Raw genomic sequence first — 15,446 nt, forward strand, 5'->3', positions numbered from 1 at the left:
GAATAGGTTCCTCCTCCAGTAGTAGGATTGAGCTAACATTCAAGAGTGAGAACTTGGGGTCTTAATGGATGATTCAGTGAAAGTGCTTGCCCCCAAAAGCAAGTAGACTGTAAGAAAGAATTATTAGGAATGGACTGAGATTAAATAGGAAAAGTCATTATATGATTGTATTAATCACAGCCAATATTTGCGGTGAATGTGCTGTGCAGTTCTGGCCCTTCCTTTTCCAGTGCTACTATGTAGCACTGGAAAGGGTACAGAACAGGAATATAAGCATGACCAGAAGTATGGAATGGCTTATATCCGAGAAACAATTGAACAGACTAGGACTCTTGAAGATACACAAGTAAAGAGGAACATAATAACCTGTAAAATTATTAGTAGTATACCATGCTGCCATACAGGTATGAGCTGACTGATGGCAAGCTTAAAACAGAAAAAAGGAGGTAGTACTTTAATGTTTCATTAACCCATAGTACTCCATGATGTAGGGCATTGAAGATTGTTAAAGTGTATGCAAGTTAAATAGAGATTTATGAAATGAATGAGAAAGAAATTCACCCACAACTATTAAATACAAAATCACTACCTTTGATTCAGAAGAGAGCAGTTGCAAATCTCTGTAGTCTCAATTTTAGGGAAATACCACTATGTTTGCCTTGATTTTGCATTTGTCCTCAGGTATTTGCTATGGCCCCTTGTTAGACAGGGCATGGGTTCAATGGATCTTTCTTGTTATCTGGTGTGGCTGTTCTTACATGCTAAGCTTGGGTCCTGTATGAGCAATGAACAGAGGCTCACTTCAGTATGCCTTATAGCCAGAACTTGTCAATAGGGGGTAACATTACAGACTCTGAATTGTTCTGGAGATAAATTATTTTGTAGAAATACTCATTTTGTAGAAATTGCTGTACAAAAAGGTTCTTCAAAATACAGGTTTTGGCCCAGCATTAGGTATTGTGTATGGTACACTTGCTTTCTGGGCCATGGTGGGTTCCTGTAGTACCTCTGTAATAGCATAACTTACATCTTCCGCTCCCCAGCATTGCTGTCACACATCACTCCTCCAAAGTTTTAGGTTTCCCAGTCTCTTCTGTTTTAACCTGTATTTGTTTTAGGAGCTTGGTAAGGTGGACCTGAACACCTCAGATGAAGGGCAAATAGAATTTTATTATCTGCTGTGTTTATTGTACCGGTCTGTGTGTATTTTGATAAGGTTTTTCTGATATAAACCAAGAACAAAGTCGGGCATTTAGTTAATAAGTAAATTCTGCTTTTGAGAAGTTGCTGAATTCTTCTCTAATTGAAAAAAATAAGTATTTTTTCTGTGGGTGGGGGAAAGCTTAGGCTGGTGACACCCTTTAATACCAGGTATATTTAGAAGAGGAGATCCTTAAGAAGGCAGTGAGAAAGCACTCTGAAACAGTAATTTGTATTGTAGCATTGACATTTGAACAAAGAAGTAATTTTTCAATGCGCAAAGTTTGGTTCACTGAACTTAAAAAAAAAAATCGCATGAAGCTGAATAGCTAGCTTCAAAAGGAAAAATCCAAATCCTGGTCAGTTGAATGAAGGACCTGCTTCTTTCTCTTCATACAGAGCTTGAAACTTGAAAATTTAAATTCTGCCATAAATTTTTGTTACTCTTTCCCAAGTGAAATCATACTGTAATTCATCTTATTCAAGTTCACATTTGAAGCAGGTTGGTGGGTTAGTATTTGGCAGTTTACTAATATAGTTTGCTTATGTGTAGAGTGAATCAATTGGAACGATGCTAACCAGGACAGCCATGTGAATAAAAAGTATCACATTTGACTCCTTCCCTCTGTAAACTCTGGCCAGATGTTATTGCCCATTTCTAGGAGGGACCTGACTTGACCTTCTGGTCATTCTGAGATTCGTATAAAACAACAACCATGTTCAGGGATGTATGCGTAACAACTTTAACTTTAAAACCTGCTCTGCTTCCTACACTGGCATATGTGGTGGGTGTGTCCACTTGAGAGTCAGAGGAGATATTTGAAACACGTGCTCTTCTGCCTGCTTTGCGGCACTGTACCTCATCTCCGGCTTTGGAGAAGCTAATGCAGTTACAGTGCTTGTGCAGGTAGTCAGCACTGAATTTCTGCAGTCTCCAGCCATGCTTTGTCACCTGATAAGCCCAGTGCAAAAAGTGCAAACCTGCAACTCTCTGTCTATAAAGTCCTGTAACCAAAGCAGTGGGAAGTAAGAAAAACTCTGCAAGACTGTAAGTGTAACATTAAGTACAGACATGACTCCAAACTGTTCTTTTAGAGAAAAATCAGAAGGGCTTAGCCTGTAGGTCCAGAGTGGTAGGTTCACTCACGTGCTGCCAAACACACTTAGCATGTGCCTGTGAGACATAATCCTTGTCTCTCAAATATCAGCAACTTTCTACTGTGAACACCGTGCATAGGTGTAGTGATAGGATGTACATTAAAGGTAATTTATTGTGTGGTTAATGTGAGGCCCTCAGTGTTTTTAAGCTAGAAGAAAATAGCTTTGATCTCATCTACAAAAACTAGGTAATTGTATTGGTGAATTACTGATACTGCCTGCATGAAATTATTTTAACAGAACTGATTAAATAGGAATGTATGGAAGATGTTCTTCAAAGACTGCTGTTGACACCCCCCTCTCTATTGATTTTTATTTTAAATAAGGACAAATTTTTATACTGTTTTATTTTAAATGCAGGTGAACCAAGGAAATTTGACCCAAAGTTCAGAGGACCTATTCATAACAGGTAAATATCTTAACTCTTTCTATTTAATTCTTTTGGTTTTGCAGTGAACAGGGGATAAAAAATGTTGTTAGCAAAACTTGTGAGTTTGATTCTTCAATTCTTTTAAATCCAGAAGACAATCCCTACCACCCTTGAGGATGTATGATTACTGGGGAATATTTAACTGTGTGATCTTAAGTTCTTTCAATTTGAATGCCAATTCTGTATGCCTCATATTGTCTACTACCTGCTGTCTTACCTTGTGCTGATATAAGTAGGACCATTTGAGGTGTTGTTATATTCTGGGGTGCCATGGCCATGTGATGCAGTCTGTCTCGTTTCCACACAGCATGGGACTGGAACCCTAGCACGCTGTTCTTCAGCTTGCAGCTGGTTTTCCTGCTCCCGTAGTCACCTCATCAAGGGATTTAGTTCTCTCCAGAGTGTGGCCTGGGTGTGCACCATTACATTTGTACTGTGGCTGGCCAGCAGAGTAAATCCCTGGCAGAAAATAGGTAGTGCTTGAACACTGACAGCAGTACTGTCAGTGATGTGTCTGGCTGCTGGAGTGACTCAGCCCTGAAACCCTTACTCTCAAGTTCACTCATGAACAGCTTTTACATACGTGAAGAGTGTCTCTGAATTAAGTGAGACTACCTATGGTGCTGTGGACTGCAGAGTTGGATCCTAAAATATTGTAATTTGATGGTATTTTTGAGCAGTCTATTACTGTGCCTTTCTCTCTTGTGCGTGAGGAGTGGTGAAACTCTGGTGATGGTATGCCAGGAGGACTTCTCTTGTTTTTACTGTTAACTGTGTGATACAGTTAGTAAAAACTGGTTTTGCACTGTGGCTTGCTGTTACATCTGTGTAGTTGCTGTGACAGCTTCTGCAATTCCAGGTGTATATATATATAAGTGCTATTTTAATTGTACATCCCACAGCAGCTTCTTAAAACCACAACTAAATGAACACAATGCAACACTACTATACCACATATGTTCAGTGCATTTTATAATGCTTTGGTGAGATGGTATTGATGGAAACAATATAAAAAGGATCAGCTCCCTAAACTTTAAGGGTAAGGCTTCAATGTACAGTAGACCATAAGGCAGTGATAGCTGCATTGATGCTTATTGAACATACTTTGCAATGAGGTGCACTTGGATTTAGATTCAACCTACTGTTTCTGCAAGATACCCAAATGACTTGCCTGACCTTTTGGGGTCATCGGTGTGGCAAGGTGCAGTACACTGTAGACATGCCCTTGAAGTAGTTTAAGATGGTTATTAAATTTTTTTAAAGACATGAACTCTGTTTTTTTAATTAATTTTTCCAATTACTAAGATTAAATTATTAAGAAACCACAGTCTTTCAAGCAAATAAAGACTATCTAGTTCCTATGAACAAAATGCCTTCTCAGAAGATATTCCAAAGAGTTCAACAGGAGGAAAATGGGCATCTTCCCTGAATTTGTTTCTGACTTTGGAGCTTCCCACTTTTCTGTAGGAGAAGAGATACTAGGAAGCTGAAAGCATACATTGTTATCCAGACAAATGAGTGCTACTAATGAATATGTGAGTGGGGACAGAGCTGTTTGTACGCCTTGCCATAACTGGCATAACTCTGTGTACAGTGTGGGTGGGGAAACACCTATCTTTGCTTTCTGCTGATAAAACAATTTGTCCTGCTCTTGATATCATTGTCAGTTTTCATTGGTCAGGGAAAAAGTTTGTCTTCATTTTTGAAAACTGGAGAGGATGGGTTTCTAGGGAGATAGGCTGCAAATTGTACATATCTGCATTGAAAGGTGCAGAGACAGCTGGAAAAGGTCACATTCCATGATTGTGACTGCTGAAGCTGATGCATTTTTGGAGGTGTTGTAGAGTAGAAATGATGTTTTGAAGTTGTTGAGCACCAAGCTATATCACAAGCCACTAAAAACCTGGAAAACTGAGAAACAGAAAGCCAAGTCTTAATAATAGTGTATTAATGTCAATTAAAGAACGGATTACTCCCACAATTTTTGTCAGATAGATCCTTTGCAAGGAGATTCAGTTATGTGAACTTTTTTGTTTTTAATAGAACAGAGCCGTTGCCAGTGGTTAAAGTGTTGAGCAATGGTGGATAAAAGGAGTGTTCAACAAGGCAATGTGTATACTGCTTTGCTAGTACCATCATTCTCAAGGGGGTTGTGTGTGGAGTTCATGCAAACATCTTTTTATTAAAAAGGATGAAAATACAATGGCTGTGTTGATTGACTCTGAGCCAACCACCTCATGAAAATCCAAAATAATGTTATCAAGATGATGTCTTTTATTGGTATGACTACATACTGCAGTCCTTTCAGGTTTTTCCATTCTCATTCTGCACTGTTCAAGACTGTCTGCCTCTGTTCTCCATAGAAACATTAGCATACAGTGGAAATATGCATTGAAAAAGTGGATTGTATCTAACCTAAAAGTAGTTCTGAAACATACTTCTTTGTTACAAAGCCTCTTGCCAGGACAATCTGGCTTGACTTCACTTCACTTAATAGTCAGCGCTGCAGATGAAAGCATGTCTGTTACCTCTTAGAAGGTTCAGTAGTTTCCAAGTAGAGTGAAATTGCTCAGAAAGCATCTAAGAAATCATGGGCAATTCGTCAGTGTTTTCCAGATGTAAGTGTAACAGAGAATAAGTTCTAAACTAGCATTTACTATCCTTAGTGAGAAGAATAAATTAGAAAACCACAAGTTATTTAACAATTTTATCTTTCTCAGCAGAAAATTTATGAGAAGAACACTGCAGCCTTGTGGTACTCTCAGCTGAACACACACACTGTTCTCGTCTACGCAAGATGTATTTCTTCTTTTTCCTTTCTGAAAGCTAATAATTTTAGAAATAAATGGAAGTGTTTGTTTAGGGAGTTAATCCTAATCTGAGAAGTATCTTTATGATACTGCTAGCGAGGCTTTGTATGCACTGTATATAGGAATGAATTTAAGTGATAGTTTAGGGGTGTTATTGTGTTTATCTATGTGCATTACTACCGGAAAGTACTTGTAAGTTTTTATATATTGTATCCACCAAGTGAATAAGCTTACAGGTTGAAGCAGTAGCTCTGCAATTTCTCAGCTCAAAATGATGTAGCAGGAGTTTTGGGAGACAACTTTCTAGAGGAAAATAGAAACTCCTGATTGTTCCCTGTCAGTCTGAGCTCAAGATATATACCTTCCTCATACCAGATCTGATGATCAGTTTAACTGAATTCAGATGAGACAAAATCTAGTACATCATATTGTAAGTCTAAGCTATTCCTGATTCCTCAAAGGCAGAAATTTCCTCCAAGCCATCTTTCCCTGCCCCCAGAAGTTCACCCCTAGGAGCTGAGTAAGTTGGGCACCTCTCAGTTTCCGAATGTACAAAGACTTGTCTAGTGTCACAAACCTAAAGCTGTCTCTCTGTCTGTCTCTCTGTCTCTCTCCCATTGGCATTGAAATTGTCGCTCATACTGGACTTCAGGCAGATTTGTCATGTGAGAGGGGGGCTCTGTCGAATGGTCTCGGTATTTCATGCCAATGCCAGATGAAGGGGGAAATGTTGTGGGGAAGGCTTGTGAAGTTAAGGATTCATAAGAAACTTAGATAGAATGTGTTATGCTTCTTTAAGAATAAAAAAAAGCATTTCTTCCACCAACTTAAGATATCTTAAATATGTTTGTGGATAAATCAGTCAGATACCATCATACAGGTGGCAAAACAAGCTTCTCCTTTTCCTTAATGCAATTATACTGCTTTGGATATAAAATGAACTGTCTTCCTCCATTTAGATTTTCTCTAAATTCCAGTAAAGGAATTTACACAGTCAATACAATCATAGCGTATTTTTCTAAACTGCTTCAGCAAACTCAGATTAGTAAATTACACTTCTGATTTATCTCTAATTTTGCAGAGTTTGTCTTAACTCTTTCTCTTGCCCCTTGTTATTTTTCTCCCTCCTCTATGTAGTTTCTTGGGTTTTTCTCATATTCTTCTTGCTGGTTAGTCTCATTGTAGATTTTTTTTCTTGTTATGTTTTAAAAACTCCTGACACCTCCTGAACTATCTTTAATTGTTCAACATCTTTCTAGAAATTCAGTGTTCTTGTTAAGACAAAGATCACCTTTTCCTCTGTGATTAGAAAATGTAGTTAATGGGTTCTCATGCCAATTGAATATCAGTACATTTCCATTACCAATTAGCTATCTTCTTCAAGAGTTTGAAAAAGCCTAATAAAAATTCCTGACCTTAAGTAGCAATACAAACTTCACCTTCTCACAAATATAAATGTGTCACTCAGATATCTACATGGCACATCACTTGATACTGTGGTCAATATTGAAATAATAAATAATTTTGACATTTAAATTATCCTTTGTGCTTTTTAAACTAAATAGCCTACTAAAGATGTTATTTAGACTACACTAAGAGCCTACCATAGATAAATGTTGGTAGAATATAAAATTATTTTTCTTGCTACTGGTCTTTTATTGGTCCATATATGTTTCATTACATGTTGTTGTCCATATCAACATAATGTGCCGTGCACTCACTAATATGAGTTGGGAAGCCTAGATTTGTCTTTGAATTCTTGTTTCGTGTTTCTGGTTTGGGGCATACAGTGTCTACAGATGTTGCTTATTTGCAGATATCAAAATTTGAGTTTCCCAGAACTAAGCAATACTTCCTTAAGCATGGTGCCTGTAACTAAGACATACCAACTTAGTAAATCCATGCAGGTCAGTGCAGTTCAATCGTACTCATTAAGAAAATGCAGAATTTAAGTTGATGGAAAGGAAGCTTGTGGTGAAAACTTGTATAAATATCTTCTTCTATGCAGTTTTGGCCTCCACAGTAGTAGTGGCAATTCATGGGGGATTTTGAAAAGAATTTGCTCTGCAAATATTTAGTTTATGGGCGCCTTGCACATTTATTCAGCTGTGCAGGATGACGCCCTCAACGTCACTGGGCTGATAGAAATACCCATTTGTACAGCAGATCTTGTGTCTCAGTTCAGCCCCAGTGAAGAAAGGGGTCTTCAGAGCTATTCATGGCATTGTATGGCATAGTATAACATCACCTTGAAACAACATGATTTAGGGAAGTCTCAAAACACAAGCTGTTAGTCAAGCAGGAAGGAGGAACTCAGAAGTGAGGACATTAGTGGTCACCTTAATGTGTCAGCAGAATTGAAAGTGGTAACCTGAAACTCACACTGTGAACATCTTGAGCCTTGTTTTGCTCTGTGGTTGCACAGTGCCGGGCTCAAGACTTTGTAGGTGCTAATACACTGCTAGTGCTCTTTAACTAATAAAAGTTGTAGTTTCTTGCTAGTGCAGTATCTTGAGCGAGACTGCACTTGTGACAGCTTGTGCATGAAACTGCCAGAGAGGGGTTCTAGTCAGTCATTAAAGATTAAGTGCAGAACTGTCAGTGAATAAATGGCTTTTATGCACTAATACTCCGTGCGGATTATTTTATATTTGCATTCATTTATTTACTAGGATGCCATTACACATGCACAAAGTATTGTTTGCGTGCACTGCCACATGTAACACAGCAAGAGAAGCCAAGAAGCCAGTATGTTTCTGAGAGACAGTGGAAAGCAAATCAGGCTCCATAAATTAAGCTAAATGACAGCAGTAAGCAGTAAAATGTGCTGTGGGAGCCTGAACTGTGCACTTAACCAAATGAAGGTCTTTTATTACGTCACCTGAAAATGATGAATCTATTGGTTTTATCAGCAATTTATCTCTATGGAAACTCCTGTGTTCAAATACATAGACTCACTGTGTTTTGGTTCAGATTATGGAACTTGGTTATCTAAAAAGTACCAAAACCCATCAAAATTCCTATTACTGGCTATTAGCAAAAGCATTTTTAATGTTTTCATCATCTATACCATAAGAAATGTAAAGTGCTTTTTCTCATTAATCTTTGAATGTTTACACATAATTATTATACAAACGTATGATAGCTTTGTAAGAAAGATTATAGAGCCTGTATGATAAACCGTGTTCTCAGTTCCTATTCTCATAATCATATTTCCATTAATCCATCTTCTTTAGGGTTCTGTTTAACGGCTCAGTCTGCTGAGTGATTTTGCTCTCCCTTATTAGCCTGAAACAAACTGGAAAAGCAGATTTGCCATAACAGATTGCCACCTTAGTTTGAAAAAATTCATATCAAATCTGTTTTCAGTCAAAACATGGCTGGATAATTTCTGATTAGGTTTCAGCAATAAGCATGGGCTTCCAATATCTCCTGTTTAGGAAGAGACAACTTCCATCATTCCAGTTCCTGCAACTTTGGAAACTTGCAGAATCTTCACAGTATAACCTTGTATCTTTACAGAGTTATTTTCATTTATTTATTTAAGATGTTTTACATCTTTTTTCCTCTCCTGTGGAGCCTTGTATTTATGAGGTAATAATATGATCACGCTGGAAGTGAGCTACTTGAGCTAACAATGATTTTAAATGGAGACAGGGTTTCACCTGTAGTATCTACTAAAATAAGCAATTATTTTGTATGAACAATTAGTCTGTATGAACTGTTTCAAAATTTTCTGAAGCCACCCAAAAGAGGATTTATGTACTTATATATTTTTTAATTATTTATATAACAGCAATACTTGGCAACAGTGAGTTTTACTAGGTACTGTACAGAAGTTTGTGTATTACAAAGAACAGAAAATCCTGCATTCTGGTAAAGTGTTTGTGGGTACTTTTTCATGGTGGCTCTGCAAAACTTTAAAAGGAAGCTTTAGCACAAATGGGTATAACCTTTAATTGCGTTTAGGTATCATGAAATGAGACCTATGAGAATTGGACTGGAAGAGGGTTTTGAGACTATAGGAGTTGTAATTAAAGTATTTATGGTGCCACATTTCTCCTGAGACATCTTGAATTAAATATTGTACCTCTTAAAAACAGCTCTGATGGAGTGAGAGCCAAGCTTGAGCAGTGTCAGAACTGCTTCTGAATCAAGGCTGGGAAAATGAGCGGCATCATTTTAGCATCACTGCTTCTACTTTAAGCAGTTGTTCTTGCTTAGATTACTGTCATATTGACCTTGAATCCTGTACCACCTTGGCCTCACTAAAAATTCATTTCAGTGAGATGTTAAAACTGTGTCTCTCTAGAGAAGCGTACAGGATTTTTCATTTCTTTTCCACACCTGGAAACACTTTTCAAGTTCTCCAACTGTTTAAAAGGTCTGCCATCTTTATCTCCTTTATGCTAAAGAATAACAGTTCCCTTTAAGAGGAAACATAGATTGAAAAATGGAAAGAATAGTAGGTGCTAAAAATGACTGTGTGTCAGCTGGAGTTTGGATGCTAAGATTTCTTTTACTGGTGAGATTCAGCTTGCATCCACTTGGCTCCTTGTACGGAGTCGCAAGCAGAGATGAACATCACTCATTTTATGAAGGTAGTACTTTAACTTGAAGCATACAGTAGCTTTCCCGGGGTGATTATTGCTCATTCATCTGTCACGGAAAAGTGGAACAGGATTTGGATTAGGTCAGAACAGCAGCAGTTTGCTACTACAGCTGTGGGGACAACCCGGAGCAGCACTGACAGGGTCTTCCGACATGAACCCTGCCTAAATGGAGCGGTTACAGTTCATATACCTTTAGGTTACACAACCTGTTCTTCACCAAAACTGTGGCAGATAAGCAGGACATGGTAAATAACAACAGCGATTGAAATCCTTCAGATAAGGAGGCTCTAGGCAGCACACCCTTTTGTGACTAATTCACTCCTTTGTTAATTAAATCCAGGCAAGACCATTAGCTGCAAATATTTCTTAACCAGTGAGGCCTGCAAAGGCCTGTGAGACCGTAACTATTTTGCTTCCACACGTCTTTAGAAACAAGGGCTTGTGAAGTTGGCTTGGGAAGGAGAGAACTGCTGACCCCAGCTGGAGCCCTCGGAGTCGATGGTCTCCACAAGTGCGTATTGACCTTCTCCTGCTTGCTTGGGAGTGTCATACTTCATGTTAATTACAATCCTGGAACTGTTCTGATCAAGGTCAGACACTGGAGAAAAATTAGTCTAATGGTCCACATCTCCACTCCTCTGTCTGCATGAACTTAATATGCAGACCAGTAAGTAGAAGACAGTAACTTAATTGAATACTCACAGTTTACTCACTGGCTCAGTTTTCAGACTGGAGAGTGCTGTTCTTTGATTGCTTGTCTGTAAAAGAAGGTATGGCTCTCCACAATATGTGCAGGTTTTTTTGTCCTCTCCGTAGAGCATATTTTGATTGCATCAAATGAGGTCAAGCAGCTGAGTCAGAATTTTGTGCAGAGATCAGGGGTAGTTGCATATAGGCTTTTTTCATTTCATGCTGTTATTTTTCCACTCATAAGCTATTTATAATACAGGTAAGTTGTGCTGAATCTTTCTTTCATCACATTGTTTGCAATATTTGATGCCAGCTTTAAGGACATGCTGAGGCAGATGTCCTGTAGTAGCTTATACCATAAGTGACCTCATGGATTCAATGTTGTAAGGTATTATTTGGTTTAAGAATATTTAAACCTGTTCCTCAATATGCTTTTATTGCTATCTACAGTGCAAAAGGCATACACATTTATTTGCTGGGTCTTGCTGTGAAAGCAGGGCCTTATACCTCAAACGTGATTTTCTGAGTAAGACTTCTACTAAGTGCTGATGCGGACATCTTATTCAGGTGTTAAAAACCCTATGACACTTGGTGTTTTCACAATTTTAAAAAGTATTTCTTTCTGTCCCTAGGCACTGTACAGACGTTATTTGCTGTGTGATCTTCATAGTTGTCATTCTGGGTTACATTGCATTAGGAATTGTGGGTAAGTAAACGCAGGTATAGTAGTGCTTTCTCATACACAGGGGAAGCAACTTTGTGAATGTTAGAATTTTTAACTGAGATGTCCCTTTTCCTTATATCTATGTAAAGCTTTCCAATCAATAAGCAATGCCTTGCCTAGAAGCAAATAATGAATTAACATTCAGTGTCTATTGTAATTAGGGAGAAGTTCAAAACCATGTGTTTACTGATGAAAAACTCAACATTAGATGTGTTCAAGTAAAAATGACATGGTTTGATAATTTTGCTATCATAAAGTAACTGTGGTAGAAAAACTCACTTTCATTTGTCATTAATCTGACAGCAAAAGTTAGAGATAAACACTTTGGTTATAAGAAGCTTTTTGTTCTGTAAAATATTACTGAAAGAATCTATGTGAGCAGTAAAAGGAGAAGTAAGAGAATTACTTCATTTATTGTGGATCCAGAGTTGTTTGCACATCAGGATATTCATTAATAATAACCATTTCAGTTTGTTTGTGTGAGACAATTGCATGAATGCCTGCGTGTGAAAGGAAAAATGATGCTGTAAAAGTGTACTTACTGTGTAACTGCATGTCTGTCTGAGCTATTTCAATTTGCTTGTAAAAGATTGTTTTGACCCTGCCTTACACAGAAGAAAAGCCATTAGTTTTCTTCATAATTCTGTAATACCATTTTCTGTTCTGTAGAGAGAAAAGGTTATGCGATCTCCATCCTTGGGGATGTACAAAAGCTGTCTGGATGTGGTCCTGGGCAATCTGTTCTAGGTGACCCTGCCTGAGCAGGGGTTTTGAACAAGATGACCTCCAGAGGTCCCTTCCAACCCCACCCATTCTGTGAAAAGCTGCTGTCTGTAGCGTGAAAAGATGCCTGTAAGCAAGACTGCTTTAACTTGGGTGATCCAGTGACTGTCTGAGAGAATGCTCTATCCTCCCGCTAAATTGTACGGTAGCATAACATCCTCCAAGCCACAATGCTGAGCTGTCTCCTCTCACTTTGCCTGTAGTAGCTGAGCACTGGACACATTCTGAAAAGGCTGTTCTCTCTCTCAAGCACTGGGAATTCTCTGTGTGTATCTTTTCTTTCCCTTACTCACCTGCACTTACTGCCCCGTCACGAACCTTTATGTCTTCAGGAAGACAGAGAAGTGAGGAAGCAAATGGTATATATCAGCAAGTGAGAGAGAGAGGCATGGAGGACCTTTGCAAGGAAGTGTGAAGCCTGCACTAGGAAGCGAACACCAGGGTGACAGAGGGCTGATGATGCTTGCAGGTGGAAGAAATTATTTCTTTTCAAAAATCTTTGTTTTTTTCTTATCTAAATTTTTTGAGCCTCTGTTTCCCAAAAATGAATGATAACTTGAGATCTATGAATGTGAGAAAAGTGGGCAGAACAAAAAGCGAATTCAGAAGCTGTTCAAGCCGTACCTGATTTTGTGCCATACTTCTAGAGATTACAGCATCTATAGGATTCTTTTTGGGATTGGATCTGGGAAGAGAGTCCTTAACTGTACTACATGGCATGATTGTACAATCAGCTTCAGACTGACTTGAAATGCAGTCCTTTGACAATTTTTTCACAAGGTCAGTGTCTGTGATTGTGATGCTTAAGTTAAGATCAGTGGCATCTGTGTGGAGGCAAGTCCAGGATCTCTTTGTTTTGTAGCCACTACTGGATTCTGTGTATGCAAAAACACGCATGTACTCTCTCATCACAGTTCTGGCTACTGTTTGGATCCTGTGGGCCCCTTCCTTTGCTATGGAATGAAGCATCTTCTTGCCCTCATGGCCTAATTGCATTGTTCCCACTTTGCTTAAATCCAAATTGACACCAGTGTTTATTTGGCTTGTGAAAGTATTCAGAGCAGAAATAGTAGCGCAACTCCCAGTTATAGGAGATTGGAGAGGGAGTTACCAGAATATACATGGAATATATATCTCTGCTTACTAAACCTGCTCTGGAATAGACTGAAGAAAAGGAGGTAAATTATTAGTCCTAAGAAGCAACAGTAGCTGCTGGACTGTGCACAGCTGTTGCAGACCTGCCATGCCTCCCACTTGGTGCTGGGAGTATGCCGTGTCTGAAGGACATCTCTCTAATGTCTGTGCTGTTGTCTTCCTCTTCCTACCTGATTGACTGATTCTTCATTGATGTTCTGCTCTCTCTTTCTGTCACTGCTCAAACGTGAAGCCAGAACTGAAGAAGCTGGACTCAGATCAGAGGAACATTTGTTGTTTTCTTGAGCATACGAATGCTCTGGTGACTGGTGACCTGCTCCTGTGCAGACAGGCAGTACTCTGAAGTGCTGCTACCTGGACAAAGGGAAAGGAGAGCATTGGCAGTTTCTAGCTGTACAGTATTCTTGTGCTGCCAGATCTTGGCTCTCTTTCCAACACTATATAAATCTCCGTAATTTTTTGGCTAGAACTTTATGTCAGCTTTGTATGTGCAGTTTGCAAAAAACACCATGTGCTAGAAGTTGCAGAAGTGGATAGGAACAGAAGAGGACCGGCCAGTTCCTCGCTGCTTCATGTCTGTAATCTCAGATAATGTAGTTACTGTGATGTGAGACAGTGAATTGGTCATATTCCCTGCTCTGCACATGCAGCGGTTTCCTACTGGACACAAGAAAACCTTGTGTCTTCTCTTGCAAACCATATGAAATATTGATTAGAACTAGAACCTATTCCTGGAACCAGATACCGAATTTGTAGCTGGTGACTTTTTCTACCTTTCTTACAGAGAAGATTTGAATTTTCAATCTAGAAACATTTAGTTCAGCTCCAAATCCAGATCCACATGGTCCTTGCTTTTCGTCTTTCCTTGTACTGTGCTTCAGCTATTCTTTTTACTCTAATTTATTTCTAAGTAAAAGATGAGATCAGCTTTGGTACAGTTCCAGGGGCCAGCCCTGTACAAAATACATGAGAGTCAAAGAAGTTCACGTTAAGAGAAAATAGATTATAAATCAATCCTTAGTAATGAATTATGCCTTACTATAGGGAAAAAAAAGAAAAGGTGTATTTGTGCAATTTCTTGATTATGTGTGAATATTGCTCTGGATCCCTGTTTAATTTGGCTTGACAATTAAGCAATAAATGCATGTTCATCACATAACTGCTATGACTGAAAATCTGAGTCAAATTTTGCCCTCAGTATTGTATGTATAGCTCACAGGCTTCAGCTATATGTCTGTCTGTAACAGTGGGGTAGAAGTTTTCTGTGTTTCAGGGGGGCTGAAATGTAGTCTGAGTAAAAGGTAATCAATTCTCCTTGAAAGATGAAACCAAATGATTTTTGATACTAGCCTTTCTTAGTTCTGCTTCAGTGATGGCTGTTGTTGAGTGACTGCACTGAATAGAAATAGTTATTCTATGATTTACTTTCTTATCATTCTTTTAACTTTACAGATGAACTAATAGTGCTGATTTAACATTCCATGTAGTTTTTCTTCAAACTGACTTAACTCTTCATGTTTATTGCAGAGACACTGGTCTTATCCAGGCAATACTTTACAAATATTTAGCCTCTTAATTTAAGATTATTTTAATTCAGAAAAGTGCACGTAAAAAGCAGCAAATAAGTTATCTTGGAAAAGAGCCTCACATTCCAAAGGACAGGTTAATTCAAAGTAATAACTCTTGTTGTATTGCTCCAAGGGGTGCTTATACAATACCAGTGTTATCAACATGGATTTACAAATTCTGTGCCATGTGTTCTATTACCTGTTTCAATACATTAGTAAGTTGCTTGTGTTAAAAAGCCATACGAACAATTTGGCAGGTCAGTTTCTCCATACATTAAAACATTAAAAATATACCTTTAAGGGAAGCAAAATAAT

At 38.4% G+C, this 15,446-nt stretch overlaps 1 protein-coding gene across 1 annotated transcript in view; it reads left to right on the top strand.

The window, feature by feature from the left end:
* The first annotated feature begins 292 nt into the window (after window positions 1–292).
* Window positions 293–15,446, top strand: part of SLC44A5 (solute carrier family 44 member 5) — a 51,979-nt gene continuing 36,825 nt past the window's right edge. The window contains exons 1-3 of the mRNA XM_075711212.1: window positions 293–404; window positions 2,719–2,767; window positions 11,534–11,607. Coding sequence (XP_075567327.1) covers window positions 293–404; window positions 2,719–2,767; window positions 11,534–11,607 — 235 coding nt within the window. The remainder of the gene's footprint in view (window positions 405–2,718; window positions 2,768–11,533; window positions 11,608–15,446) is intronic.

Source organism: Pelecanus crispus, chromosome 5 (assembly GCF_030463565.1).
Source record: "Pelecanus crispus isolate bPelCri1 chromosome 5, bPelCri1.pri, whole genome shotgun sequence".
NCBI lineage: Eukaryota > Metazoa > Chordata > Aves > Pelecaniformes > Pelecanidae > Pelecanus > Pelecanus crispus.